Source organism: Lissotriton helveticus, chromosome 10, assembly GCF_964261635.1.
Source record: "Lissotriton helveticus chromosome 10, aLisHel1.1, whole genome shotgun sequence".
Lineage (NCBI taxonomy): Eukaryota > Metazoa > Chordata > Amphibia > Caudata > Salamandridae > Lissotriton > Lissotriton helveticus.
Window position 1 is genome coordinate 151,089,385 of NC_136071.1, and position 27,080 is coordinate 151,116,464.

At 47.8% G+C, this 27,080-nt stretch overlaps 1 protein-coding gene across 1 annotated transcript in view; it reads left to right on the top strand.

The window, feature by feature from the left end:
• EIF3B (eukaryotic translation initiation factor 3 subunit B) overlaps positions 1 to 19,571 on the top strand; it is a 404,806-nt gene extending 385,235 nt beyond the window's left edge. The window contains exons 18-19 of the mRNA XM_078664978.1: positions 18,250 to 18,362; positions 19,042 to 19,571. Of these exons, the coding sequence (XP_078521104.1) occupies positions 18,250 to 18,347 (98 nt within the window). The 3' untranslated portion in view covers positions 18,348 to 18,362; positions 19,042 to 19,571. The remainder of the gene's footprint in view (positions 1 to 18,249; positions 18,363 to 19,041) is intronic.
• The last annotated feature ends 7,509 nt before the right edge of the window (positions 19,572 to 27,080 follow it).

A 27,080-nucleotide genomic window follows, 5' to 3' on the forward strand; every position in this document is an offset into this window, starting at 1 on the left:
CAACAAAGTCGTGTTGATCCGGACGGACAACATGACAGCCATGTACTACATTCAGAAGCAGGGAGGTACGCACTCTCCACAGTTTTCTCATCTGGCTCAGAGCATGTGGAAGTGGGCCATTCAGAGGAACATCTTCCTCATGGCGGAATACCTCCCGGGCACGGACAATCAGATGGCGGATCTGCTCAGCAGGTACAGCCACCAGATGCACGAGTGGGAGTTACATCCATCAGTACTCCGCCCGTACTTCCAGCAGTGGGGTCATCCAGAGATAGACCTGTTTGCCACGGAGGAAAACGCAAAATGCCAAAGCTTTGCCGCCAGGTTCCCTCACCCACTATCGCAGGGCAATGCGATATGGATGAACTGGTCAGGCAGATTTGCGTACGCTTTTCCCCCAGCGCCTCTCATTCCGCTGGTGGCAAGAAAGCTAAAGCAACACTCGCTGACGCTCATCCTAGTTGCTCCAACGTGGGCGCGTCAACCGTGGTACACCACGTTCCTCGAACTCTCCGTGGTACCACATCAAAGACTGCACCTCACACCCCGGCTCTTAACGCAGAACCGTGGCGACATTCAGCATCCAGATCCGCAGCAGCTCAATCTGGCGATCTGGCTCCTGAGGTCTTAGAGTTTGGCTATCTTGATTTGCCCCCTGAATGCATGGACATCATCCGGGAGGCAAGGAAGCCCACTACCAGAGCTTGCTATGCAGCGAAATGGAAGCGGTTTGTCATCTACTGTACAGAGCACGCTATCAACCCGCTCGATGCATCCATTCCTAATGTCATCTGCTATCTGTTGCATCTTTACAAATGCAATCTAGCATACGCTTCCATTCGGATACACTTATCTCCAAAACAGGCAGCATCTCTCTGTATTCAGGGTGCCTGCCATTAAAGCATTCCTAGAAGGGCTAAAGCGGGTCATCCCTCCCAGGACCCCGCCAGCTCCTGTGTGGAACCTCAATGTGGTGCTCACCAGATTGATGGGTCCCCCATTTGAACCTCTGCATTCCTGTTAGCTTCAATTCCTCACATGGAAAGTGGCTTTTCTCATTGCCATAACGTCTCCACGACGTGTTAGTCAGCTACAGGCGCTCACAATCCAAGAGCCATTTATACAAATTCATTCAAACAGGGTGGTGCTGCGCACTAACCCCAAATTTCTCCCGAAGGTGGTGTCGCAGTTTCATGTAAATCAAACAATTGAACTGCCCGCATTCTTTCCAAACCCAGAAACAGTAGCAGAAAGAATGCTCCATACGCTTGATGTCAGAAGAGCGCTTATGTACTAGTAACATGCCCTTTTGAGCTGTCCTCCTTTGGCCCTTTTACAGAGGAAGAGGTTGTAAAAGTCCTGAAAGTAATGAAGAGTGGGTCGCCTAGTGACCCGGTGCCTATGAAATGGCTTAAACAAGTGGCCAACATTCTTTCCACCCCGCTTACGGACCTTATCAATCTTTCCCTCTCTCAGGGTACGGTGCCCCAGAGTTGGAAAAAAGCAGTTGTTAAAGCACTGCTGAAAAAACCGGGCTTGGACCCTTCCAATTTGGCCAATTTTAGGCCCATTTCACTTTTGCCCGGGTTTTCTAAAATTGCAGAAAAATTGGTTAATCGCCAGCTCTCACACCATCTTGAATTCCATCGTTTGTTGGGAGACTCCCAGACTGGCTTTCGCCCTGGTCAGGGGACGGACACGGCCTTATTGGCAGTGGTGGAGGAAGCAAGGAGCATTCTTGATTCAGGGGGGTCAGTGGCAGTGATCCTCCTGGACTTGAGTGCTGCCTTCGACACCGTTAGTCATCAGGTGCTCCTCCAACGTCTGTCAGAGGTGGGCATTACGGGAATGGCCCTGAAGTGGCTTGAGTCCTTCCTCTCAGAACGTTTTTATCAAGTCTGGGAAGGGGCAGAGCAGTCGACCTCGTTCCCTCTTCAATGTGGAGTCCCCCAGGGCTCATCTTTGAGCCCTACTTTATTTAATGTTTATATGACTCCACTTGAAAGAGTGGTCTCCCCTTCAGGTGTGAAGATCATCAGCTATGCTGATGATACTCAGCTGGTAGTAGGTCTGACCCAGCTGGCGGAACGACCTGAGGTTCTCCACGACTGTCTTGCCAATGTACATCGGTGGATGTCCCACTCTGCTTTGAAGCTCAATGGAGAAAAAACTGAGCTGATGTTGCTTGGTAAATCCAGGCCTTCACTCATAGCTAGTTGTTGGCCCCGGTCCTTGGGCGTGTTTTGGCCTGCTGCGGTCAGCTCGCAAGGTGTTACCGTTGCTCCCTGATTAATCAAGGAAACTTCTGATCCGTGGTCTTGTTTTGTCTAGACTCGATTATGGGAACGCGTTGTTCCTCGGTGCCCCGGAGTCGACTTTTAAGACCCTCCAACAAGTTCAGAATGTAGCCGCTAGACTGCTGATGATGGTCCCTAGGAGACAATCAGCTGCTCCGGCCCTGAAAACTCTTCACTGGCTCCCTGTTAAGGAGCGGGTGAAATTCGAATCCTTATGCACTGCACACAAAATCCTGCATGGGAGGGGCCCCTCCATTTTGATTAATATGGCACGTCCATATAAGTCCACACGGGCTCTTCGCTCTGACCAAAAACACCTGCTTCAGTCAGCCAGAGTTAAAAGAGCTCGTTCGGGTGGCCGGCGTTTCTCGGTGCAAGTAGCGGCACTGTGGAACTCCCTGCCCCTTAAGATACGCTCAGAGCCTAACATCTTGCACTTTAGGAAACTCCTTAAGACCCATCTGTTTCCGGTGTAATGGCTGAGTTTGAGTCTTTTTTTTTTTTTCCTTCGCTGTGTCCTGCCCCTGGGTAACTGAGCGCGTTATAAATTTCACAATAATAATAATAATAATATTGACAGAACACAACCCTTTAGAAAGACACAGCAACTCTTTGTTGCCTTCGCAGCCCAGCATAAAGGCAACCCCATTTCCAAAGCAGGAATAGCCAGGTGGATCGTTAAGTGTATTCAGATTTGCTATCAGAAGGCTAAGCGCACTTTAACTGTCCCTCCCAAGGCGCATTCCACACGCAAATTGGGGGCCTCCATGGCATTCCTAGGTAACATTCCTTTGGAAGACATTTGTAGGGCAGCCACATGGTCTACACCACATACGTTTACTAAACATTACTGTGTAGATGTGCATTCAAAACAGCAGGCAGCTGTAGGACAGGCTGTTGTTAAAACACTTTTTCAGACTTCTGCAGCTGGCACGGGCGGCCGCCGTTAATGGAGGGACTGCTATGTATTCTATGCTATAGATATGAATTTAGCAGCCCACATGCCTCGAACTGAATATGCTACTTACCAGTATGCATCTGTTCTTGGCATGTAGGGCTGCTAACATTCATATCGCCCGCCCTCCTCCCCGGCGCCCGTAGCGGCTGCAGACTTTTCTTGCATTTAATCTCTAGCATGGCCATCGCTTACACGGTTAAACTCCATCTTTGCCACAATGGCTAAAAACAATCTGGGGATGGAGTCGATGCCCATGCGCACTGTAGTCCAGGGGAGGAGCCACCTATCTCGTGATACTTCGAAGACTCTTCCAGGACAACAATGTGCAATCATCCGGACCCAACACTAGGCGGCGATCTATGCTATAGATATGAATGTTAGCAGCCCTACATGCCAAGAACAGATGCATACTGGTAAGTAGCATATTCATTACTCAATACACTACAATGGGATGCTTATCACTATAAAATATAGGCGAGCCCTAAAAAACACTGGAACGACATTGAAAGAAAAAAAAAACAGACGTGCTCCAGCAACAGGAAGCAGGCGTCCAGTTAGGAAAGCTGTTATCAGCGCCGCGCGCCTCTCTGCAGACTCCCCCTGCATTCCAGAGAGGCGAGCGACGCGATCCGGTATGCCATGCAGCTGTGGACACAAGACCTGGCCGCGCGCACAACGTTATTCTATGGGAAAACGCTGCGCGCGGCCAGGTCTTGTCTCCCTTCGGCGTTCTCAGACTGCTGAGACGCCTACTATAGTTCTCTGGCGAGAACGTGCTTTTCAAGCGCGTTATAGCCGAGACCTAAAAAGGGGCAAGAGTAAAAACAAGCATTTACAATGCAATGGTCTCGGCATTATTAAAGGTAGAGCTATTGGCATTGCTCATGACATTTTTATTTTATTTTTAAATCATAAATAAATAGCATTGCCAATTGCTTAATCGATAAATAAATGGCATTGTCATTTACAATGCCAATAGCTTAATCGCTCGGATATGCATGGCCTATTGCATTTACACCCACACAGAGCCACCCACACAGTCATTCACATATAGCCACCCACACACACAGCCACCCTCACAGAGAGCCACCCTCACAGAGAGCCACCCTCACAGAGAGCCACCCTCACAGAGAGCCACCCTCACAGAGAGCCACCCACACATAGAGCCACCCACATACACTGAAAAACGTAGCCTCAGGCATGCTCATGCAGTACAGGGCTGCTTCAGAGTGAAGTGAAGGTCGGGCATGCCCTGCTAGTGCACGGTGTCCTGAGGCTGAGAGTAAGGCAGGGGGACCAGTGGCACTGGACGTGGGACTGCAGAGCACAGGAGCTGAAGGGTAGGCCGGTCATATTCCTAGAGCTCTTAAGTTAGGGTTTTGCTTTGCATTCTGGTATTTGTGTTTGCATTTATCTCATTAAACCAGGCACAGAAAAACAATTTGACTGGGTGTGCTCCTCGCGCACTGAATTAGGAAGCCTGAATCTAGGCGATGAATTGTTTACGTACTGAGGCGGCAACTGCAGGGGCACAACCAGGATTTTTCAAGAGGGAGGTTGTGGAAAGCAAGCTTGAACCCGGTTTTTTGAACCACCTCCCACCCCCAATGATTTCAATGAGTTAATTCGAGATGGGGACGTAAAACTTCCAGGCTCAGCCAGCAGAGCTCCACTAACTACACTGACTCTGTCGGAAGCGGTCGCTCCCTTCTGCCCTGCTCTCTCCTGACCACGCTGGCTGGGTATCGTTAGCGCTGCTCTGCCTGACCTTCTTTAGCGCTTGAACATAGCTGCTTAATTATTTCACTATTTTCACGCGCCCGTTGTATCTGCTCGACAGTGCCTGCATTGATTCACTGATTCAGAGTGCCTGTGTTTAGATCGCATTTGCGCTTCGTTTGTCTGCTTGTTACTGTGGGCCATTGCTTCTGCGCCCCGCTACCCACCACAAATTAAATAAATAAGTCAGTCTTCCCAACCCGGTCTGCACTTCCCTTTCAGCCGCCATTACTACTGTTGTTGTTGTGCCCGGAGCCCGCCCCCTCCACCACGCACCCGCCTCCCAGCTGCTCCTCCCTCGCCCCTCCCCCCCACTATCCATATTTGTCAGATGCTATTGCGCGCAGCGTTTACGCGCAGCGGGCGCGCCGAAGGTGCGCCAAAGGTAAGCCCGTCTACGCCCGTCCGCGCCCAGCGCCAGACCCCCTGGCCCCCGTACCACCCACCCCACCCGCATTACATACGACGCCTCCACCCTCTTAGCCCTAAACCCCGGCCGTCACCCCAACTGCGCCCAAGCCGCTCCTGGACACACCCATGGACCCTTCACATGCAACTCCTGCAAGTATGACGGCACCAAGACCAACTCCTCATCCACCAACACCAAACAGAGATCTGACACCAACCACCTAAAATGCATCCTGCTCAACACCCGCTCGGTCCACAGACACGCCATCGACCTCTGGAATCTACTAGACACCATCTCTCCGGACATCGCCTTCCTTACAGAAACATGGATGAACGCCTCCTCAGCCCCAGACATCACCATTGCCATCCCGGAAGGCTACAAGATCATCCGAAAAGACCGCACCTACCAAACAGGAGGAGGCATCGCTATCGTCCATAAGAATTCCATCCGCATCTCAACCAGCTCTGATGTCAACCTCGCTACCGCCGAACACCTCCACTTCCAGATCCACACCGACCCCAAGACCACACTCAGAGGCACCCTCCTCTACAGGCCACCAGGACCCCGTGCACAATTCAGTGAAGACATCACTGACTTCATCACCCCACACGCCCTCCCCTCCGAGGACTACATTCTATTGGGAGACCTCAATTTTCACCTGGAAAAGAGCAACAACAGCAACACCACCACCCTTCTGGACAATCTCGCCAACCTCGGACTCAAACAACTTGTCAATACCCCCACTCACTACGCAGGTCACACACTCGACCCTATCTTCACCTCCAGCAAACATATCTCCTTCAGTCACACCACAGCTCTCCATTGGACGGACCACAGCCGCGTTCACTTTATCTACAAAAAGACCACAACCCACAACCATCCTCAAGCTATTCTGCGAAGAAACTGGAACAAAATCACCATCGACCAGATCTCCTCATCGCTTCTTCAATACCCCCCTACCCACTCTTCAAACCCCAACCAAGCAGCCATTAACCTCACTCAATGGCTAACCAACAGCGCCGACAACCTAGCACCTTTGAAAAAACGTCAAATCAAACTAGGCAGCAAAAACGCCCCCTGGTTCAACGAGGATCTTAAGAAATCCAAGAAACTCTGTCGCTCCCTTGAGAAGGCCTGGAAAAAAGACCCAAACTCCAGCACCAGGGACGCCTTCAAAAACGCCACCCGCATACACCACCAACTGATCCGGACTGCCAAGAAAGCCGCATTCAAAGACCGACTAGACAACAACGCCCACAACAGCAAGGAATTATTCAACATCGTTAAAGAGTTTACCAACCCCACTGCCAACTCCAACGACATCACTCCCTCTCAAACCCTTTGCGACTCCCTAGCTTCGTTCTTCCACGACAAAATCGCAGAAATCCACAACAGCTTCGACAACCAACCCGGAGACCAACCCACCCAACCTTCTGCCGTACCTTCACCCCCCTTGAACATCCTCAATAACTGGAACCCAATCTTCACTGAGGACACCATCCGCCTGATGAACTCCATCCACTCAGGATCCCCCACAGACCCATGCCCTCACCACATCTTCAACAAAGCAGATTCCATCATAGCACCGCACCTCCGAGACGTCATCAACTGCTCCCTCAACTCTGCCACCTTCCCGGAAAGCTGGAAACACGCCGAACTCAGCGCCCTTCTGAAAAAACCCACAGCTGACCCCACCAAACTCAAAAACTACTGCCCCATCTCGCTCCTTCCATTCCCGGCCAAAGTCATCGAGAAAGCCGTCAACAGCCAGCTCGCCGCCTTCCTCGAAACCAACAAATCCCTTGACTCCTCACAGTCCGGCTTCCGAGCCAAACACAGCACCGAGACCGCCCTCATCGCAGCAACAGACGACATTCGAACTCTACTGGACAATGGAGACACAGTCGCCCTCATCCTCCTCGACCTCTCCGCAGCCTTCGACACGGTCTGTCATAGCACCCTGTTACAACGCCTCAGAAACATCGGAATCCAAGGAAAAGCACTGGAATGGATCACCTCGTTCCTTGCCGGAAGAACTCCGAGAGTCCGCCTTCCACCATTCAAGTCAGAGGCCTCTGAAGTCATTTGCGGCGTGCCACAAGGATCTTCACTCAGCCCCACCCTCAACGTATACATGAGCCCCCTCGCGGCCATCGCACGCCAACACAACCTCAACATCATCTCCTACGCTGATGACACTCAACTGATCCTCTCACTCACCAAAGACCCCAACACCGCCAAAACCAACCTACATGAAGGAATGAAAGAAGTGGCCGAGTGGATGAAGCACAGCCGCCTGAAACTGAATTCAGACAAAACAGAAGTCCTTATCTTAGGTACCTCCCCCTCCGCCTGGGACGACTCTTGGTGGCCAGAGGCCCTTGGAAAAGCACCCATCCCGACGGACCACGCACGTAACCTGGGCGTCATCCTGGACTCCTCACTCTCGATGACCAGACAAGTAAACGCCGTTTCATCATCTTGCTTCAACATCCTTCGCATGCTCAAAAAAACATTTCGCTGGATCCCCACCGAAACTAGAAAAACGGTCACCCACGCACTGGTTACAAGCCGCCTGGACTACGGAAACACCCTATACGCCGGTACCACCGCAAAACTTCAGAAAAAACTCCAACGCATCCAGAACGCATCAGCCAGACTCATACTAGACATTCCACGTAAAGACCACATTTCTGATCACCTGAAAGACCTCCACTGGCTCCCCGTCAATAAGAGGATAACATTCCGCCTCCTAACCCACGCACACAAAGCACTTTACGAACTTGGACCCGAATGCCTCAACACACGACTTTCCTTCTACACCCCCTCCCGCCAGCTACGCTCTTCCAACCAAGCCCTTGCCGCTGTACCTCGCATCAACAAAACCACCATGGGAGGAAGATCATTCTCCTACCTGGTGGCTAAAACCTGGAACTCACTTCCCATGCACCTTCGCCTCACTCAGAACCACCTAGCATTCAGAAAGCAACTTAAAACTTGGATATTCGACAAGTAATTCCCCACCCTTCTTCAAGCGCCTTGAGACCCTCTGGGTATGTAGCGCGCTATATAAATTATTTGACTTGACTTGACTTAAAGGAAACACAAACCTACAGGATATGGATTCAGACAAAGCTATCCCTTAAAGGCCCCAGCGTCACACTGCTGTTATCCCACAGCTGTACCAGAATTTCCCTGATGAAGACTCAAACAGGAGACTTACCCTCCAAGCTGTAAAGGTCTTACAAGCTCTAGCTTCTAGACTGAAGTGTTCTGTCAGATTTCACGAAGCGTACAGTGTTAGTATTCAGAAGTGATACAAACACATACAGTTTGAAATATTTGTAATTTTTATTATCTATAGATTGTTTTCAGACATGTTTTTATTGTTCTTAGGAAATATGTATTTAGACTATCTACTTTCACTTACATGACGTATAGTTACTCTACGCATCCTTTGCTCTATTGTACTCCATTCCTGGACACATAATCTTCTGATAATTTACAAAGTTTATGCTGTTATCCTGTTCTAGAGGAATGACGAAGAACTAGAACTATTTTTATTGTAAAAATGTGAGAAGTTGATCGTCTCTTTTTAATTAATATGAGAATGACTTATGTGCGGTGTGTTGTACTGTTGTTCTTTCATTGTATACACTTTGATGGTTATTCATAACCGAATAAAGTATTTCTACTACTACATACAGCTTTAGACTTTAGACAATAAAGCCTTCTCTCTGGCAAAGCAGAATGATCCCTCCGAGGGCACCGATCTTACAGACGTGTCAATGAACAGAAAATCTGACTCTCAGGCTTCAGAGTTTACTGGTTTAGTATGGAGAGAGCAGAACTATTCCTCAAGTAACTGGGGCCTAACATGCTGGGGCCTGATGCAGCATATGTAGCTCACAGACCAGGTTCACAGACAGGAGAACAGTTTCTTAGGTTACACAGCCGTGACAGGCGAGGTTTTAGACAGCAGGGGTTCACTGTATGGCTGGGTAAGCATAGAGCAGATAAACCGCGAAAGTGGCCTGGAGTGCACTGATGACTGGGTAACAAGCAATTAGTAATCTAAATCCAGGGGTTTTCCAGGGTAATTTTGCTTACTTGTATAAAATAAAATTAGGCAGCTGATCGGGTTCATGCATATTGGATTTACACCAGGCACTGGAATTATGTGGCAGTATAGGACCACATTATGAGCTAGTTGACCACGTTGTGTTGCAAGGAAATGCTAATTTTATGGCAAGAACGGGCAAATTATGTGGTATATCATGCTTAAAGGCTAGTTTCATAAAGCATTCTGCGACATTATCTAGGTGATACAAAATGGATCCCAGTGCTATAAGAATATATTGGTACCTTGATGAACCAAAATATAATCATTCTGCAGACCTTGTTCATTACGTTATTAACCAACAAATTAGTAATTTTATCTGGCAGGAAAGCAAAGGAACACAATGTTATTAACACCAGCCTTTATACCCCTATAATAAAAGTGTGGAAAGCATGTACAGCATAGGTAAAATTTTGCTCCACAGGAAACATGGATGCCTCTGCACAGACCTCATAATAGAAGGTGTATCTCATAAATGCGGCACGTCGCAGCAATGAGTTGAAACTTTATTAATTTTAGGAGTTATCAAGTGCCAAGTGAGTGATTCGATCACCACCTCATCCAGCAATGGCGAGAGGGGCAATCCTGTCCAGTACTCCTTCCAAAGGACCAGATGTTGGAGATAGCAGGACCCGTTAGGACTCTCACTGTTGATCGAGCACACTGTGGTGACTCGGTATTTGGACTCCTCCCCAAGTTCACATGTTCCAATTATGCAGATAAGAAGGCCCAGCTTGAGTCAAACGCCTTCTCTGCATGAAGTGATGCTATTGAAGGCACTCGTACACATTCTGGGAGGGTATAAATAATAAGCAACAAATCTCGCAAATTTGGACAGGTGATCCTACTGTGGACCAAGTCTGCGAGAACACTACTGTACCCGAAAAATCTGAGATGAAAGTGTATTTTGTCCAAAACGTGAGGAATGTATTAAATGCACTGTGTGCTGCCCTGGGACCCTAGCCTCTATTATTCGGGGTCTTCCGTGCTTGCAGCTGCCGTCCGTCAGATGTGTATCCAGCCCTCAGCCCTCGACAGAGCTTATTCTCCCCTGAATCGGTTTGGTTTTGGGGTATGGCAGTTGTATTTATTGCTTGTTTATCTCATATAGAATGGTTCGATTTCCATCTGAAGTCTCTAGAGTCGGACCCGAAACTAGAGCGGGGCTGCGTGTTTGTGCGGTTTTACCCCGGGAGAGCAGCGGGTCCGGTTTCCTTGGCTTTAAATGAAACTCTTTCTTTTAGCAGAAAAGCCACCAAGCGGAGCTGCCTGCAGGGAGAACTCAATGAAAGGGTCTTTGTCGGCTGGTGAGCAGGGGGTAACACTGTGATGGAGAGCAGGAGAAGAGGCACTGGGAAAAACCGGAATCGCAGAGTCCTGGAGGGCTGGGCTGGCACGGAGTGCAGGAGCCACACTAGAACGTGTACAAGAGGATGGATGTCCAGTCGCGCCTCACAACACTCGCCGGGGGGGGGGGGGTGACTCGCGGAGGGGGGGGTGACTCGCGGAGGGGGGGTTAAAAATACATTTTAAAAAACAAGAAAACTTACCTGACTGCCCGTGTCCGCGCCAGAGCAGAGGAAGCGGCTCTAGTTTTCGGCAGGAGCCGATAACCTCTGAATCAGCACAGCGTGTGTGCAAGGGGCTTGTTTGGAGTGGTTCCCTTCTCTTCCAATAGCTGGCCTCCGTTTAGGAAGCCAGCCAATGGAAGCGAACGGAGCTGAGAGGCGGGTCTAATCTGCCCTACTATACAACATAAGATCTCCCTCGACCTAAAAAAGGCCATAAAGATGGAAACCAGGCCAATAGGTTTATCATACCACCGCGCCCCCCCCGCACCAAGATTTATGTCTTATCAATATTAATCTTAAGCCAGCTGTTATCCATCCATGTTTAAGGCTGTGTAGGCCTTCAGTTAATGCATCTTGATGGATGCCAAAACTGTTCGGAAACTGAATTGTGTTTCTTCTGCGGTTATTGATGGAAGTGTAGAAATGAAGGATGTCGGGGCATTTACTATTGTCATTCGTTTTTTGCACAATTTTGCGTTCGATTCTATCAAAGGACCTTTTGCAGAAACTCTCAAAATGCCGTAGCATTATAGGTTTTGAATTTTCTTAAATTTCTAAAGTGTTGCATGGCAAATACACAATGAAAAATAGTTGTAAACCTTGGCGGTTTATTACTTTTGTACATATGGCTCTAAATACAAAATGTTACATATCTCATCACCATCGTCTTTTTCTTACCATTACATTCACTGTTTCATACATTCACTTTTTCAGGAAAATATTTGCCAACCTGCAGAAAAGGCATGGATGCATTGTTTTCACACATTTTTTAGCTTGTTTGTTCACCAAAAGGTTTTCCACCTATTTTCATACAATACATACAAACCTTTAGAAAAACGTAAATACCGGAAATCTAGATCACCCATTAAAAAAATATTGGGAAGGGGAAAGTTTTAATTAGTTCTGTCACGGGCACCTTGTTGGTGTATTCATGAAGCCCTCACCCACCAACCTAGTTGGTGGCATGCTTCATCATCGGGCCCACCCAGTGACACCTAGTATGTCCCGGGTGTGCTACGACACCTGATTACAGCGGAGCTGGTATATTGCTGAGAGTGCAGTGAGTGAGGTTGAATGAGTTGTGATTTAAAACGGCTTGGTGGTGGTCCCAGTACCCAAGGGTAAATTAAATTTTAATAACTGGGCCGTCACCAGTGGTTAAAAGTAAGGCTACAGGACGCGTAAGGGTGGCGAGTTACTGCCCCCTGCGTCCTTCAGATGGTCGACATGTTTCAGCCAGTGCCTTAGAGTATTCTGGCTTTCCTCAGGACCGTTTTTTAAAAGGTGTGGTGAAATAAAATAGACTTAGTGTTGTGGTACAAACTATGTGATACACTCACTAAGGCGTTTTTCTTTATGTGAGAGGGGGATTCCCTTCTCATGCATACCTGTACAAACAAACATTAAGGACAAGGACAAAACATTTATAGAGAGAGTTAGTAGTCAATTTAGACATATGGTCAACAATGCTTTGGTGGCCGGATCTATAGTGCAAGGTGAGAGGACTATAGTCGGCTAGGTGTGATGGTACTGGTGGTGCCATCAGAGTGAAAATACGCGACTAATTAGGAGCGTGGTGTGGCTAAAACACGAAAATCACACTGTAAGGAGTTGACTTAGTGGGGCAGGGCGCAAGAAAATTGTTCTTACGTTTTGGGTTATTAGCCAAGGCTTCCTGGAGGGAAGCGGTAAGGGGATGACCCTATAGGAGAAAAAGAGATAGGCTGCAGGGGTTAGGGACCTGTAAGGAAAGAAGCGCTTACCCAGTTTGTTGTTTGGAGGCTTGTCAGGTTTGTCATACTCAGTCTTTCTGGTCAGTGCCTGCCTTGTACCTGTTGTCCCGCCGTCGTCCTCCGGTAGAATGAGCCTGTCGACATGTGGGCTTTTTATACTATGGTTAACAAGGTAATGATGAGCACCTGTGGGAATAGTCAGGGTGGAAAGACTACCCCTTTGTGTTGTTGCTGCTCATGTTTGTGGTTTGCACACTAGTCTCTTGTGCATGCTCAGTATGATAGCGCAATTGTTATGTTACTGCTCATGCTCATGATTAGCACACTAGTCTCTCGCACATGCTCAGTATGATAGCGTGATTATAATGTTACTGCTCATGCTCATGATTTGCACACTAGTCTTTTGCGCATGCTCAGTATGATAGCGCGATAAAGTAATTAAGGTACATGTAGCAACTATTTAGCAGGTAATATATGCCGCCGTTGGTACGGGGAAAGTGGCAACACCCGTGTTAGGTGTGGCGTGGTCTATCTGCGCAGGCGCGAAGGGATCAGCGTTGGCCACGTATGTGCTAATGTTGGGGAAACATGCCTGTGAGACGCGCAGCGTCCCAGAGTGGTTCGGCCAGTTAATCACTGCGTAATGCACATGCGCTGCTGGCCGCTGCGCGCTAAAGTTGACATGGCAATATTAAGGGGGTTTAAGCATGTGCCCATGATTATGGCAGCCTAGCGGTGCACATAAAGGGGGAGCATGATCTATGTCTATGTACAGAGGGACTATGGCACGGGGGGACTCACCACTGTACAAAGGCGAGGTAACTGTGACTAGTGTAGGTCTAGGGTGTGACTGAGTTCCACGGTATGGCGTCGTTTAGGCCATTGGTTTGGGTGGATAGGCGATATATCCAGCGTTGTTCCTTACTGAGTAATTTCTTCTCATTATCCACTGCCAGTTCCGGTAGTTGTTCGATGATGGTCCAGGTCAGGTCATTGGGGGTGTGTCCCTGGGTGATGAAATGACTGGTCAATTTGCTAATGTTCTTCTTGCACCTGATTGTGCTCCTGTGTTCTGTGACTCTAGTCCTTATTTTGCGGGCGGTCATACCGATGTATCGGAGGCCGCATCTGCAGGTAAGTAGGTAGATCACGTTACGTGAATTACAGTTTGTGTGGCTGAGTTGAGTCCACACTTTGTCTGGTTCTAGTATCAATGTTTTCGTATGGCTGGTAAGGTGGCACACGCTACAGTCATTGCATGGATAATGTCCAGAAAGTTTAGGTAGGCCCCACGCATTTAGGATAGTGTTGGGTTCTCTATTGGTCAGGGGTCTGGGGCGGGTGCTCACGAGCTGGTCTTTCAGGTTGTTGCACCTTTTGTAGGCAAACCTAGGGGTTTCCCATTGTCGTTGTCCAGAGTTTAGGATCTTCCAGTTTCTGCGTATGAGCTTCACCACCTCATTGGAGGCTGTGTTGAATGTGGTGACACACGTGATGGGTTGGTCACTATTGTCCTTGGGTACAGTTTCCAGAAGGGCCTCCCTATTTTGGTTCCTGGCTCTTTTCTTGGTTTTGTTAATGATGGCCCGGGGGTAGCCTCGTTCCTCCAGTTTCTTAGACAGGTCTGCCGATTGATTTTTGTAGTCGGTTGCTTGAGTGCAGTTTCTGCGTATACGCAGAAACTGCCCAAATGGTAAGTTTTCCCTTAAAGGGCGGGGATGGAAACTTGTGTAGTGGAGGAGTGAGTTCCTTGAGGTAGGCTTATAATAGGTGGTAGTGATCAATTGGCCATCTTTGGCCCATATGTTCAGATCAAGGAACGCCAAATGGCTTGCACTTGAGGTGCTTGTGAATTTCAGGTATGGGTCTCTTTCATTGAGCCAAGTGAGGAAGAGTTGTAGAGTTATTTCTGATCCCTGCCAGATCATAAGGATGTCGTCAATATATCGACGCCATGTGAGGATATTCCCGGTATAGGGATTGGTGTTGTGGGTGATGTGGGTCTGCTCAAAGAGGTGGACATAGAGTCCTGCCACGCTGGGGGCAAAGACGCTGCCCATTGAAGTTCCGTTGGTTTGGAGGTACAGGCTTCCCTCATACTCGAAATAGTTTTCCTTTAGTGCTATTGTGGCACATTGGAGGATGAAGTCTCTGGGTGTGCGGTGTGGCCATGGGGACTCCATGAGTACCTGTCTCAGGACTTGGATGGTGGCATCCTGGGGGATACTGGTATAAAGGCTTTCAATATCCAGGCCCACCAGGAGTTGGGTTTCTGGGTTGAATTCAGTGTTGTTGATGACTTGTAGTAAGTGTTTGGTGTCCTTGATGTAACTGGGTGTTTGCTGGACCAGTGGATTAAGGAAGAAATCGCAATAGCGAGAGAGGGGTTCCAGAAGGGAGTTTATGCCAGACACTATAGGTCTGCCCGGGGGGGGGGGGGGGGGGGGGGGGGTTCGAATACCTTTATGTATTTTTGGTACTGTGTAAAAGTATGCTACTTTTATCTTTTGGGGGCAGAGGTACTCTGCTTCTTGTTTGGAGATGTGTTCCGCCTGGTGGGCGGTCTTCACTAGTGCCTGGATAGTGCTTTGTAGTGAGTTGGTTGGGTCATGTTCCAGTTTTTTATAGTTTCTTTGGTCGCTTAGTAGTCGGCGACATTCGGTGTCATAGTCCTGTTTATCTAAGAGCACAATGCCTCCTCCCTTGTCGGCAGGTTTTATTATGATAGAGGGATTGTTTTTGAGTTCCTGGATGATTTCTCTGTCTTCCTTCGACAGGTTGTTGAAGTGGTTGGTTGGTTCTAGGTTCTCGACATCATTGTAAACCGCCAATTCAAAAGTGGTGATCTCTGGGGGCACTGTGGAGGGTGGCGGGGTGAAGGTGGATTTGGTCCTCAGGCCTGTGATATTAGGGTTTTCAGTGGGAGTTGAGTCGTCCCTCGAGGGTTTCTCGAAGAAGGCCTTGAGTTTTAGTTTCCTCATGAACTCCGCCAGTTCCACGTGCAGTTTAAATTTGTCCAATCTAGTCGTTGGCACGAAGGATAGTCCCTTTTCTAGTACTGAGACCTGTTTGGGTGTCAGTGAAATGTTAGAAAGGTTAAACACCATGGACTCATGGGTTGCTTGGTTTATGGTTTGCTGGTTCCCGGTTGGCTGGATGCCTTCTGGCAAGTGTTCGCGCTCACTGGGTTCCCGTCTTCGGCCCAGTGTACTTGTGGTTGCGGGTTGTGTCTTCTCCTTCCGCGTGTTCTTCTGCCCTGTCCTAAAAAAGGAGGCATGTGGGGTCCGTGGTTTCCTGGGAATAAGGGCATGGGTCCAGGTGTATACATTGGCTGGTATCCGAAGTAGGGGTTTTGCATTAGGCCAAAGTTCGTTGGGGGCCCGAAGTAATGTCCAGATTGTCCTCCCTGCCAGGTGTTTGGCCAGCGTTGTCCGCGGCGGCCTCTGCCACCCCGTTTGTGTGAGCTGTTGCTAGAGTCACTGGATGCGGAACTGTCATCTGCTGAGGAGTCTGAGGCATTTGAGTTATTGGCTGGTGGGGTAAAGTCTTCTTCAGAGTATGGAAAGACTTTGGCATAGCTAAATTTTTTGAGGTCTTTCTCAAATTTCTTAATTTTAGCTTGGGTCAGGTCTGAGCATGCGCAAAAGACTAGTGTGCAAATCATGAGCATGAGCAGTAACATTATAATCACGCTATCATACTGAGCATGTGCGAGAGACGTGTGCTAATCATGAGCATGAGCAGTAACATAACAATCGCGCTATCATACTGAGCATGCACGAGAGACTAGTGTGCAAACCACAAACATGAGCAGCAACAACACAAAGGGGTAGTCTTTCCACCCTGACTATTCCCACAGGTGCTCATCATTACCTTGTTAACCATAGTATAAAAAGCCCACACGTCGACAGGCTCATTCTACCGGAGGACGACGGCGGGACAACAGGTACAAGGCAGGCACTGACCAGAAAGACTGTGAGTATGACAAACCTGACAAGCCTCCAAACAACAAACTGGGTAAGCGCTTCTTTCCTTACAGGTCCCTAACCCCTGCAGCCTATCTCTTTTTCTCCTATAGGGTCATCCCCTTACCGCTTCCCTCCAGGAAGCCTTGGCTAATAACCCAAAACGTAAGAACAATTTTCTTGCGCCCTGCCACACTAAGTCAACTCCTTACAGTGTGATTTTCGTGTTTTAGCCACACCACGCTCCTAATGAGTCACGTATTTTCACTCTGATGGCACCACCAGTACCATCACACCTAGCCGACTATAGTCCTCTCACCTTGCACTATAGATCCGGCCACCAAAGCATTGTTGACCATATGTCTAAATTGACTACTGACTCTCTCTATAAATGTTTTGTCCTTGTCCTTAATGTTTGTTTGTACAGGTATGCATGAGAAGGGAATCCCCCTCTCACATATAGAAAAACGCCTTAGTGAGTGTATCACATAGTCTGTACCACGACACTAAGTCTGTTTTATTTCACCACACCTTTTAAAAAAACGGTCCTGAGGAAAGCCAGAATACTCTAAGGCACTGGCTGAAACATGTTGACCATCTGAAGGACGCAGGGAGCAGTAACTCGCCACCCTTACGCGTCCTGTATCCTTACTTTTAACCACTGGTGACGGCCCAGTTATTAAAATTTAATTTACCCTCGGGTACTGGGACCACCACCAAGCCGTTTTAAATCACAACTCATTCAACCTCACTCACTGCACTCTCAGCAATATACCAGCTCCGCTGTAATCAGGCGTCGTAGCACACCCGGGACATACTAGGTGTCACTGGGTGGGCCCGATGATGAAGCATGCCACCAACTAGGTTGGTGGGTGAGGGCTTCATGAATACACCAACAAGGTGCCCGTGACAGAACTAATTAGAGTACTGCAACACTTTGCTCAACTTAAGCTAGTCCTCTTTGATTAATCACATATAAACCCTCGGGGACTCGGACTAGCTATCTAGTCCTCTCTCTCCCTCTTGTTATACGCAAGGGGAAAGTTTTCCCATCTTTCTGTTTGTTTACAACAGCTGCAAAGAGATCTATTTTAGAGCGGCAAAATTTGTGTCAATGCCATTTAAAACAAATAAACAATTTTTTCAGTTATTAGGGAAAACAATACGGCACCCAAATTTTGTGTTTTCTCCATGAAGAGTAAATCATGTGTGCTTGAAAGATAGGTGAAAATATGACCTGGATATCAGTTGAGGAAAAAATATGAAGGCATTTAAGCATCAATTTGCATAAGTGTAAAAAAAAAAGGCTGTGCTTTCTAGCGAGAAAAGGTTTAGCAGTGAAATGGTTAATAAACGTAATCGGTAGTGTGTTGGGTGTTTTGTGCTGTAGTGGCTCATTTTTGTTTTACTATTCCAGGTGTGGACACAGATGAGCTGGACAGCAACGTGGAAGATTGGGAGGAAGAAACCATAGAATTTTTCGTCACTGAAGAAATTATTCCCATTGACGAGTAATCCGGACAAGTGTTGGTGAGATTTTTTTTCCTTCCTCGGGGGTTCTAGGGAGACAGAGAAATTGTAATGTGAATGACATGTTAATTTTAAAATCTGTACTGTGCTTCCTTTCATTTCTTCGAGGCCAAACAATAAGCCACTGGAGAAATCTAGCAATAACAAAAAGTGTATCCACCCAAGGTGGATTAAGAATACTCATTTTGATTTGATACTACTAAGTGACTATGAATCTCCTTATTTGTAACTCGTTAATTGAAAGGCTGTAGAAGCCTCAAATTGTCTGTGTTCCGAGGGTTTCCTTTGAGGGACGAGTTGATATTTGATTCCAGTTGTCTTGGTCGACCCAGTTGGCTTGTTTACATATAGGATGCAATTTCCACTTGAAAAAACAGAAAGACTCCTTATTTGCTTCTTACGTGTTCAACACTGGTGTTTTGTTTTTACTTTGGCAATGAAAAACTGCTCTGCTGCTGATCACCGTCCTGTGATCTCCCACCTTTCGCATTAGCATATATTCTGTATGTACCAGACTTTGATGTTTTATACCTTTTGAATTATTTTGCGGTTTTGTTAGTGGTTCTGGGAAGCCTTAAAATATATTCCCTTTTGTTGTGTTTTGAACAGACCTGATTGTACATAATCTCTTCTAATTTATCAAGTGTTAACTGAGATTTAATTTCTTGCTCTGTTTCAGCACCATCATAACTTGGATTGAGAATTTTCCTCTGGACAGAGCCACCACATCTCCAGGGATTTGTTTTTAATCCATACTTCAACCTGGATGGATAATGCAGCAAATATCTCTATTGTAACGTTACTGTAGTGCCTTTAGGAACGTGTTGCCATTGCAACGAGGGCCCTTAAAGAGTGCTGCTTTTAAAGTTTCAAATCCATTTCTTTGTGCTTTTTTTACCAACATCTGATATTACTTCTACGCGACGTGACTGTGTGCTGAGGACAGTGATTGATGGGCTAACAAAATCCTGCTTGAGGTATCATGGATGCACTTGGAATTCTACAAACTTACACTTTGTTCTGTTGCTTCCCAGCAAAGTGGACGTGCGGGTTTTGTGTTAGGGAAAGGACTGACAAAGAAATATATTTTCAAACTGCATACATTAGCGTGCTGAACCAGCACTACAACGGGCTGTATCCCCCTCCATTCAGGTTGAGTGAATCTATTTCCAGATTCACAATGAAAATAAAAATATCTATATATGAAAATTTGGTGTTGCCTTTCTGTCTGTGCAGGGAAACGTTTGACATCTCGGTTTGGTTTTGGAAGAAACTTACTTTTCTCAACCTATTTTGTACTTTTTTCCAGTATAGTTTAGCAATAATTATATATTTTAGTGCTGCATAACAACGTTTGAGCATCCTAGACTGTACCAAATAAAATAGTTGTCGTGCAATAAAAGAAATGGAATGAAGGACCAGAAGTAACTGATGTCCATCTCAGACATTGATGTGGGGTTTGCCTTCACTTCTGGGGGTTTGCTGTACTGTTCTACAATACATTCACATGCTTGGTGTAATCCTGTGAAAGTTTTAAATATGAAATAATGTCCCCTTGGTGCCAGCTCACAAATGCAGACGCATGTGTTTGCAAGGAAAATTTCTAAGGGGCTAAGTAAATAGGGAATATAAGGAACAAAAGCTGCAAAACTTCATAATAAAATCAAGGGTCTATATTTAACCAGCACTTTATATCTACGGAACTGCACAGTCTTAATATGTCTGTTTGCCAAGAAATGTATTTGCACTAACACTTAAAGAAGTGGACAATTGCGGAGAGACCCCAAGAAAAATTATTTTGAAAAAACGGGAAACTGAGATTTTGGAATGCAACAGCATGCCAATGGGTACTATGGCCACCACAGTAAGTACTTTGCTTGGTACAGAGGCTTCACCTCAATCGTACGCATATATGTTCCCTTGCCCTGGGTCAAGAAAATCGCGTGTATCTGGTATCACGACTTTTTATTTTGGTCTTGGTGTCACCTCTGTGTTAGGTCCTGCACTTTTAACTGGAGGGTACAAAGCATGGACTTGTGGTAGCACCATACCATATTTAATAGGGCTCAATGTGACCAAATCTTTGTGTCACTGGGGTTGAGCACTGTCCCATGTGTTATATGTGTATACCCATACCCTTATGTTGACCGGAACGCATGTGTAACAAGTGTTACATGCATGTTGTGTGAGTGAGGCAGAGAAGTGGAGGTGCCGTGGAATCGTTATTCCTGGTCTTCCGTAGCGCACAATGGAGAGTGATGACTCCTTCCAGGCATTGTAAATGTATTGCCTGCATTCCTGTAGATGGAGGGAGACGACGCAGACACTGAAGTGAGGGACTTGAGGGAACGCCGTCTCTACAAATTCTATGAGCCCTTTTTGTTATCAAGAAGCTCATTCTTCTAGAGCTTTGTTTTTTGGAGAATGGTAGGGGTTGAGGTATAAGACTTGTGAAAAGGTGAGGAAGTCTCTAGGTGAGGGCTATCCTTTTGTCAGTACCTGGTTACTCCTTCACTTGGGCTGATGACAACATGCTGCAGAATGCTTAGCAGTCGTGGTTCATCCATAGGTGGAGTATAGGAGACCGAGCCACCACTTCACTTGGCAACAAATTGCTTGACACATTACAGCTTTTACATGAAAACAAATGATCTTGTGGTTGTAATGACACTTTGGCAGCAGAAGAGAGCTCCCCTGGCTGTATTGTGCATGTGGAAGGCAGTGCCTGTTACAACACAGCCTCACACAGTCGCAGTATAGATCAGACATGCTGCACTAGCTTCAAACAGTGCAGCATGGCAGACAATCTAACTTCAACCCTGTCCCAGCTTTCGATTGGATAGAAGCTTGTGGACGTGTGGCTGGAGTGCTGCTTGCTGGAGATGGAAGTCGTGAATTACAGGCCCTGGGGATATAGGGCATGCAAGCTCATGTTGAAGAGGACGGTTTTATTTTCAGCAGTTTCTCCAACTTTGTAGGAGTATATGTGTATGTCTGCTGTGGACTGCGTGAATGTTTGTATGCTTGCGTATGACTGTACGCTCACCTGGGACTCCTTGTGTTTGTGTGAGTGTAATTTGAAAAACCGTCTTTATAGTTGCCCTGTAACAAGTCTGAGCTTTAAGTCAGCAGTTAAAGAGCATTAAAAAATAATGGGACTAAGATCTTGAGTTGGTAGGGTAATTGAGTGTGGGAACGGAGTCAGACATGTGGCTAAAAAGAAAAACACTCTAATTATTTTGTTGTCTGGTCAATTTCCCACTAGTGTTTGGATTTCCCTAGCTTGTCACTGGGCGTCGGGTCCTGTCTCTTTGTTGCCTCTTCTGGAAATGTTAGCATAGTAATCAACAAATGTTGGTTTGTCAGTGCAGTCGCTTGAAAGCGCCCGACATGAAGAGTAAGGGGTGCAAGAAATGGTTTTGAGTAAGGCATGGTTAAAGGTTTTAGCATGATGGATTTTTCTGTCAGAAGCCGGCACTGAACGTTTAAATACTTTGTAGGAGTTAAGAGTCTTTGCCAGTTCTTTTTTTTTTTTTACTAGTAGTAAAAAAATATAGTGTTCGAGGCATGTGGGCTGCTGAATTTATATCTATGCATAGATCGCCGCCTAGTGTTGGGTCCGGATGATTGCACATTGTTGTCCTGGAAGAGTCTTCGAAGTATCACGAGATAGGTGGCTCCTCCCTTGGACTACAGTGCGCATGGGCATCCTTTCCATCTTCAGATTGTTTTATTCCACCATTGGGTTCGGATGTACCTTCTCGACTCCAGTTCGGAATATACTTTAAATACTTTCGCGAGGCCAAAAGGCCTTCGGGGCGTCGGTATTGTCTCTCGTTCGGTGCCCAGTACTTCATCCAGTTCTCGACCAGGACGTCGGAGGCCGTTTTATCCTTCGACAACTAGGCCCCGACGAGCGTCGACGATGGAACGGAGCCCGTTCAAGAGATGCCCCGACTGCAACTCCAAATACCCTCACATCGATGTGCACCCGGTGTGCAACAAGTGCCTATCCCCGGACCACGACGAGGCCAGTTGCATGGCCTGTTCCAAGTTCCGGTCGAAGAAAACACTTGGGCTTCGACGCGCTGCGAGGCAGTCGGCCCTTCAAACAGCGCCAGATCGAGAAGATACCTTCGAGGCAGACGTCGTCGAGGGCGACGATCAAGAGGATCCAGACCAGCGGTCGGACCCAGCATCAGAGCACGAATCTCACTATAGTGTCGACGAAGAACAGGACTACGTCCATGGAGAAGACATCGTCGAGGTAGGAGACGACGCAGACTCCATCGGAGCCGTCAATGGCGACTCAAGCGATGAGCCAGGCCCTTCCGCACTCGCAGGGCCCGATACCGACACTACACTCTCTATGGCTCAGGTCGAGCCATCGCCGGAAGGCCTGAGCCAAGATCTTTACCAGCATTCTATAGCCCCGCGTCCAGGCCCGGCTAAGAATACTTCTACGGAGCCATCCATCAATCAGCCACTTTCAGCGGCGAAACCGAAACAGACAGAACCTGTATCGAAACCGAAACTGGTGACGTCAGTCATCGGCTTGACGACTTCGGATTCATCGGCTCCAAAGCCTTCTAAAAGTGTCGTAAACCCTTCGGGGTCACAAGGCGTCGACCCGAAACAGGGGATGCCGAAGACTGTCTCTGCCGTCAAGCACTTCGCGCTGACGCTGTCGACGTCTACGCCCAAAGCTGGCGACACCGGCAAAGGACTCAAAGCTAAAAAGAATGTCGATCCGAAACTTCCAGCCTCGGCACCAATCTCCAGCAAGGCCTTCGAGTCAAAGAGCGCAACCGACCCGAAAGAGCATGTCGCGTCAAAGCCAAAGGGCGTACCTATTGCGCACCGACAGCTCGAATCGACGCAAGTCCGCAAGCAGCCAAGTGATCCTAAAAAGATGGTCGGATCGAAGACGGCGGCACCCTCAAAACCGGTCGGCTCGTCTCCACTGCTTTCACAACCTATTAAATATGGACTACCCCCAACCGCTCGACCAAAAACCGTCGAACCACAAAAAAGCATCGACACTGTCGACACTTTTTTGGTACTTTCCAGGCGTCAGTCCACTGAGGAGGATGTCATTTACCAACCACCCTCCTATGACAATCAATTTAAACTGTTCATCGACTCGGATACAGGTCGACTCACCATTTACAAACGGAAAATTGCTCCAGAAAGACCTTTGGAGTCATACAAAATCCCTCTAAAGAGAAAAAGAGACTCAAACGTAGCCTGTTCTCTCTGAGCCTGTGGAGTCCTATGAACAAGACTATTCCTATTCACCCACACACACCTATGAAGATATAGGGGAGAGGTACAATGAAGATGAGTTCAATTATCCTGCTAACACTGATCAGGATGAACAGCAAGCTTGGTCTGACCCTGTTGACCCTGGTGAGCCACAGACCACACCTGACACTCAGTCCTATACCATCAAAACCTCGCCTACTGTAGATACTGCTGCGTTTAATGCTTTAATTGAAAGGGCAGCCAAGAACCATGATGTGGACATGCATGCTGACCCGGTAGAGGAGGATTTTTTGTTTGATACTTTCTTAACTTCAGAAAGATCAGTAAAAACATTGCCTATGCTAAAAGGTGTCCTTAAACACGCTACTGACATCTTCAAGGAGACCACAAGGGCACGGGTTGTAAACCCAAGGATTGAAAAGAAGTACCGGCCTGCACCTGTGGACCCTACGTACATCAAAGGCCAGCTCCCGTTGGACTCCCTCGTGGTGGCAAACTCTCAGACAAGTGGTGATATGCTTATACAGGAAGGGAAATTAATCTCCAATGCGTCCAAGTGTGCGCTGGATGCAGCAGACACGGCAGCTAGGGCCATAAACACTAGTGTGATGCTTAGAAGGCATGCCTGGCTACGCATCTCTGGTTTTAAGCCAGAGATGCAAACTACTTTACTCAACCAGCCGGTTAACCCTGATTTTCTCTTTGGCCCTGATGTAGACACAACCCTTGAGAAAATTAAAAAAGACACTGACAGCAAAATCCATGGGGGCTCTGCAGTCACAACAGTTCAGGGGCAGTTCCTTTCGTCGCACGGTAACAGGGGAGCCTCCAGAGGTGAAGCATCACAGCAAGCCCAATACAACAGAGGGGGCTCGCAGACCACCTATAACAAAAACAATAGGGGTGGCTATCGTGGAAACCGCACCAAGGGCAGAGGACGCGGAAATAATACCAGATCCTCCGCTTCCAATAAACAGTGACGTCTTGTCACTGCCCCCCGACCATATAACATCGGTCGGGGGAAGACTCCATCAGTTCCTGCCAGTCTGAGAAGGCATAACCACAGACAGGTGGGTGAGAGACATTATACACCACGGATATTGTCTAGAACTAACCTCCACTCCACCCAACATACCCCCAAGGCATCGTCCTATGTCCGCAGAGCACATGCACTTATTGCAGCAGGAAGTGCTCTGCATGCTGCAAAAAGGAGCCATAGAACTCGTGCCTTTGGATCAGCGGGGTACAGGGGTGTACTCGCTGTACTTCTTAATCCCAAAAAAGGACGGGTCTCTCAGGCCCATTCTAGACCTCAGACCCCTAAACCAATACATCTTGTCAGAACATTTTCACATGCTCACTTTACAACAAGTTCTACCGTTGCTCAGTCAGGGAGACTTCCTAGCGACCCTAGACCTAAATGACGCATATTTCCACATTCCCGTTCACCCAGGACACAGGAAATATCTCAGGTTCACTATAAACAACCAGCATTACCAGTTCAAGGTCCTGCCTTTCGGGGTCACTACTGCCCCCAGGGTGTTCACAAAGTGCTTAGCAACAGTGGCAGCGCACCTTCGGAGACAACACATCCACGTCTATCCTTATCTGGACGACTGGCTTATTCAAGCAAAGTCAGCCCAGCAATGTGCCAGCCACATGTCCCGCACAATTCACCCCCTACACAGTCTAGGATTCTCGCTCAATTACCCAAAATCGCACCTTCAGCCCGCACATGTGCAACAGTACCTTGGTGCCACTGTCAATACTCTGACAGCGACAGCGCACCCAAACTCTGCCAGAGTCAACAGCATGCAATTGCTCATTCAAAGGTTCAGGCCCCAACACTCGCTCCCAGCGCAAGTATTCATGCAGCTAATAGGTATGATGGCCTCCTGCATCTTTATAGTCCCCCACGCAAGGCTACACATGTGTCTGCTCCAGGAGTGCCTAGCACGACAGTGGAACCAGGCTCAAGGACATCTAAAACACCTAGTGTTGGTGACCGGTCGTGCATACAACTCTCTGCATTGGGTGGAACACACAAAACCTTTGCAGGGGACGACCGTTCCAAGAGCCTGTACCACAGATCGTGCTGACGGACGCATCTCTCCAGGGTTGGGGAGCGTATGTCCTCCATTATACAGTGCAGGGACTGTGGACAGTGCAGCAGCAAAAAATGCACATCAACCTATTGGAGCTCATGGCAATTTTCATGGCAATGAAGGCCTTCAGGCTGCATCTGTGCAACAAAGTCGTGCTGATCCGGACGGACAACATAACTGCCATGTATTACATCCAGAAGCAGGGAGGCACGCACTCTCCACAATTGTCTCATCTAGCCCAGAGCATGTGGAAGTGGGCCATTCAAAGGAACATGTTCCTCATGGCGGAACATCTCCAAGGCAAAGACAACCAGATGGCGGACCTGCTCAGCAGGCACAGCCACCAGATGCACGAGTGGGAGATACACCCCTCAGTGCTCCAACCATATTTCCAGCAGTGGGGTCATCCAGAGATAGACCTATTCGCCACAAAAGAAAACGCAAAATGCCACACCTTCGCCGCCAGGTTCCCACACCCGCAGTCTCAGGGCAATGCGATATGGATGAACTGGTCAGGCAGATTTGCGTACGCTTTTCCTCCAGCACCGTTCATACCGCTAGTGGCACGCAAACTCCTTCAGCACTCCATGACGCTCATCCTAGTTGCTCCAACGTGGGCACGGCAAGCGTGGTACACCACGTTCCTAGAACTTTCAGTGGTGCCTCACCCACGGCTGCACCTCAAGCCCAGTCTCCTCACTCAGAACTGTGGAGACATTCAGCACCCAGATCCGCAACAGTTAAACCTTGCGATATGGCTCCTGAGGTCATAGAGTTTGGCTACCTCAGCTTGCCCCCTGACTGTATGGACATCATCAAGGAGGCATGAAGGCCTACAACCAGGGCATGCTACGCGTCCAAGTGGAAGCGATTTCTCATTTACTGTTCTACTAATGACATAAATCCGCTAGATGCGTCCACGCAACCCATTATATGTTATTTGTTGCATCTATACAAATGTAATCTAGCATACAGTTCCATTAGGATACATTTGGCCGCACTGGCAGCTTATCTTCAAAACAGACAGCATCTTTCTCTTTTTAGAGTGCCAGCCATTAAAGCTTTTATGGAAGGACTCAAAAGAGTGATTCCTCCCAGACACCCTCCTTCGCCTGTCTGGAATCTAAACATAGTTCTCCCCAGACTAATGGGACCACCCTTTGAACCTCTTCACTCTTGTCAGATACAGTTTCTAACATGGAAAGTGGCTTTCCTAGTGGCAATCACATCGTTAAGGAGAGTTAGTGAGCTTCAAGCTCTAACTATCCAAGAGCCATTCATCCAAATTCATGCTAATCGGGTGGTGCTGCGTACCAACTCAAAATTCATGCCAAAGGTGGTGTCGCAG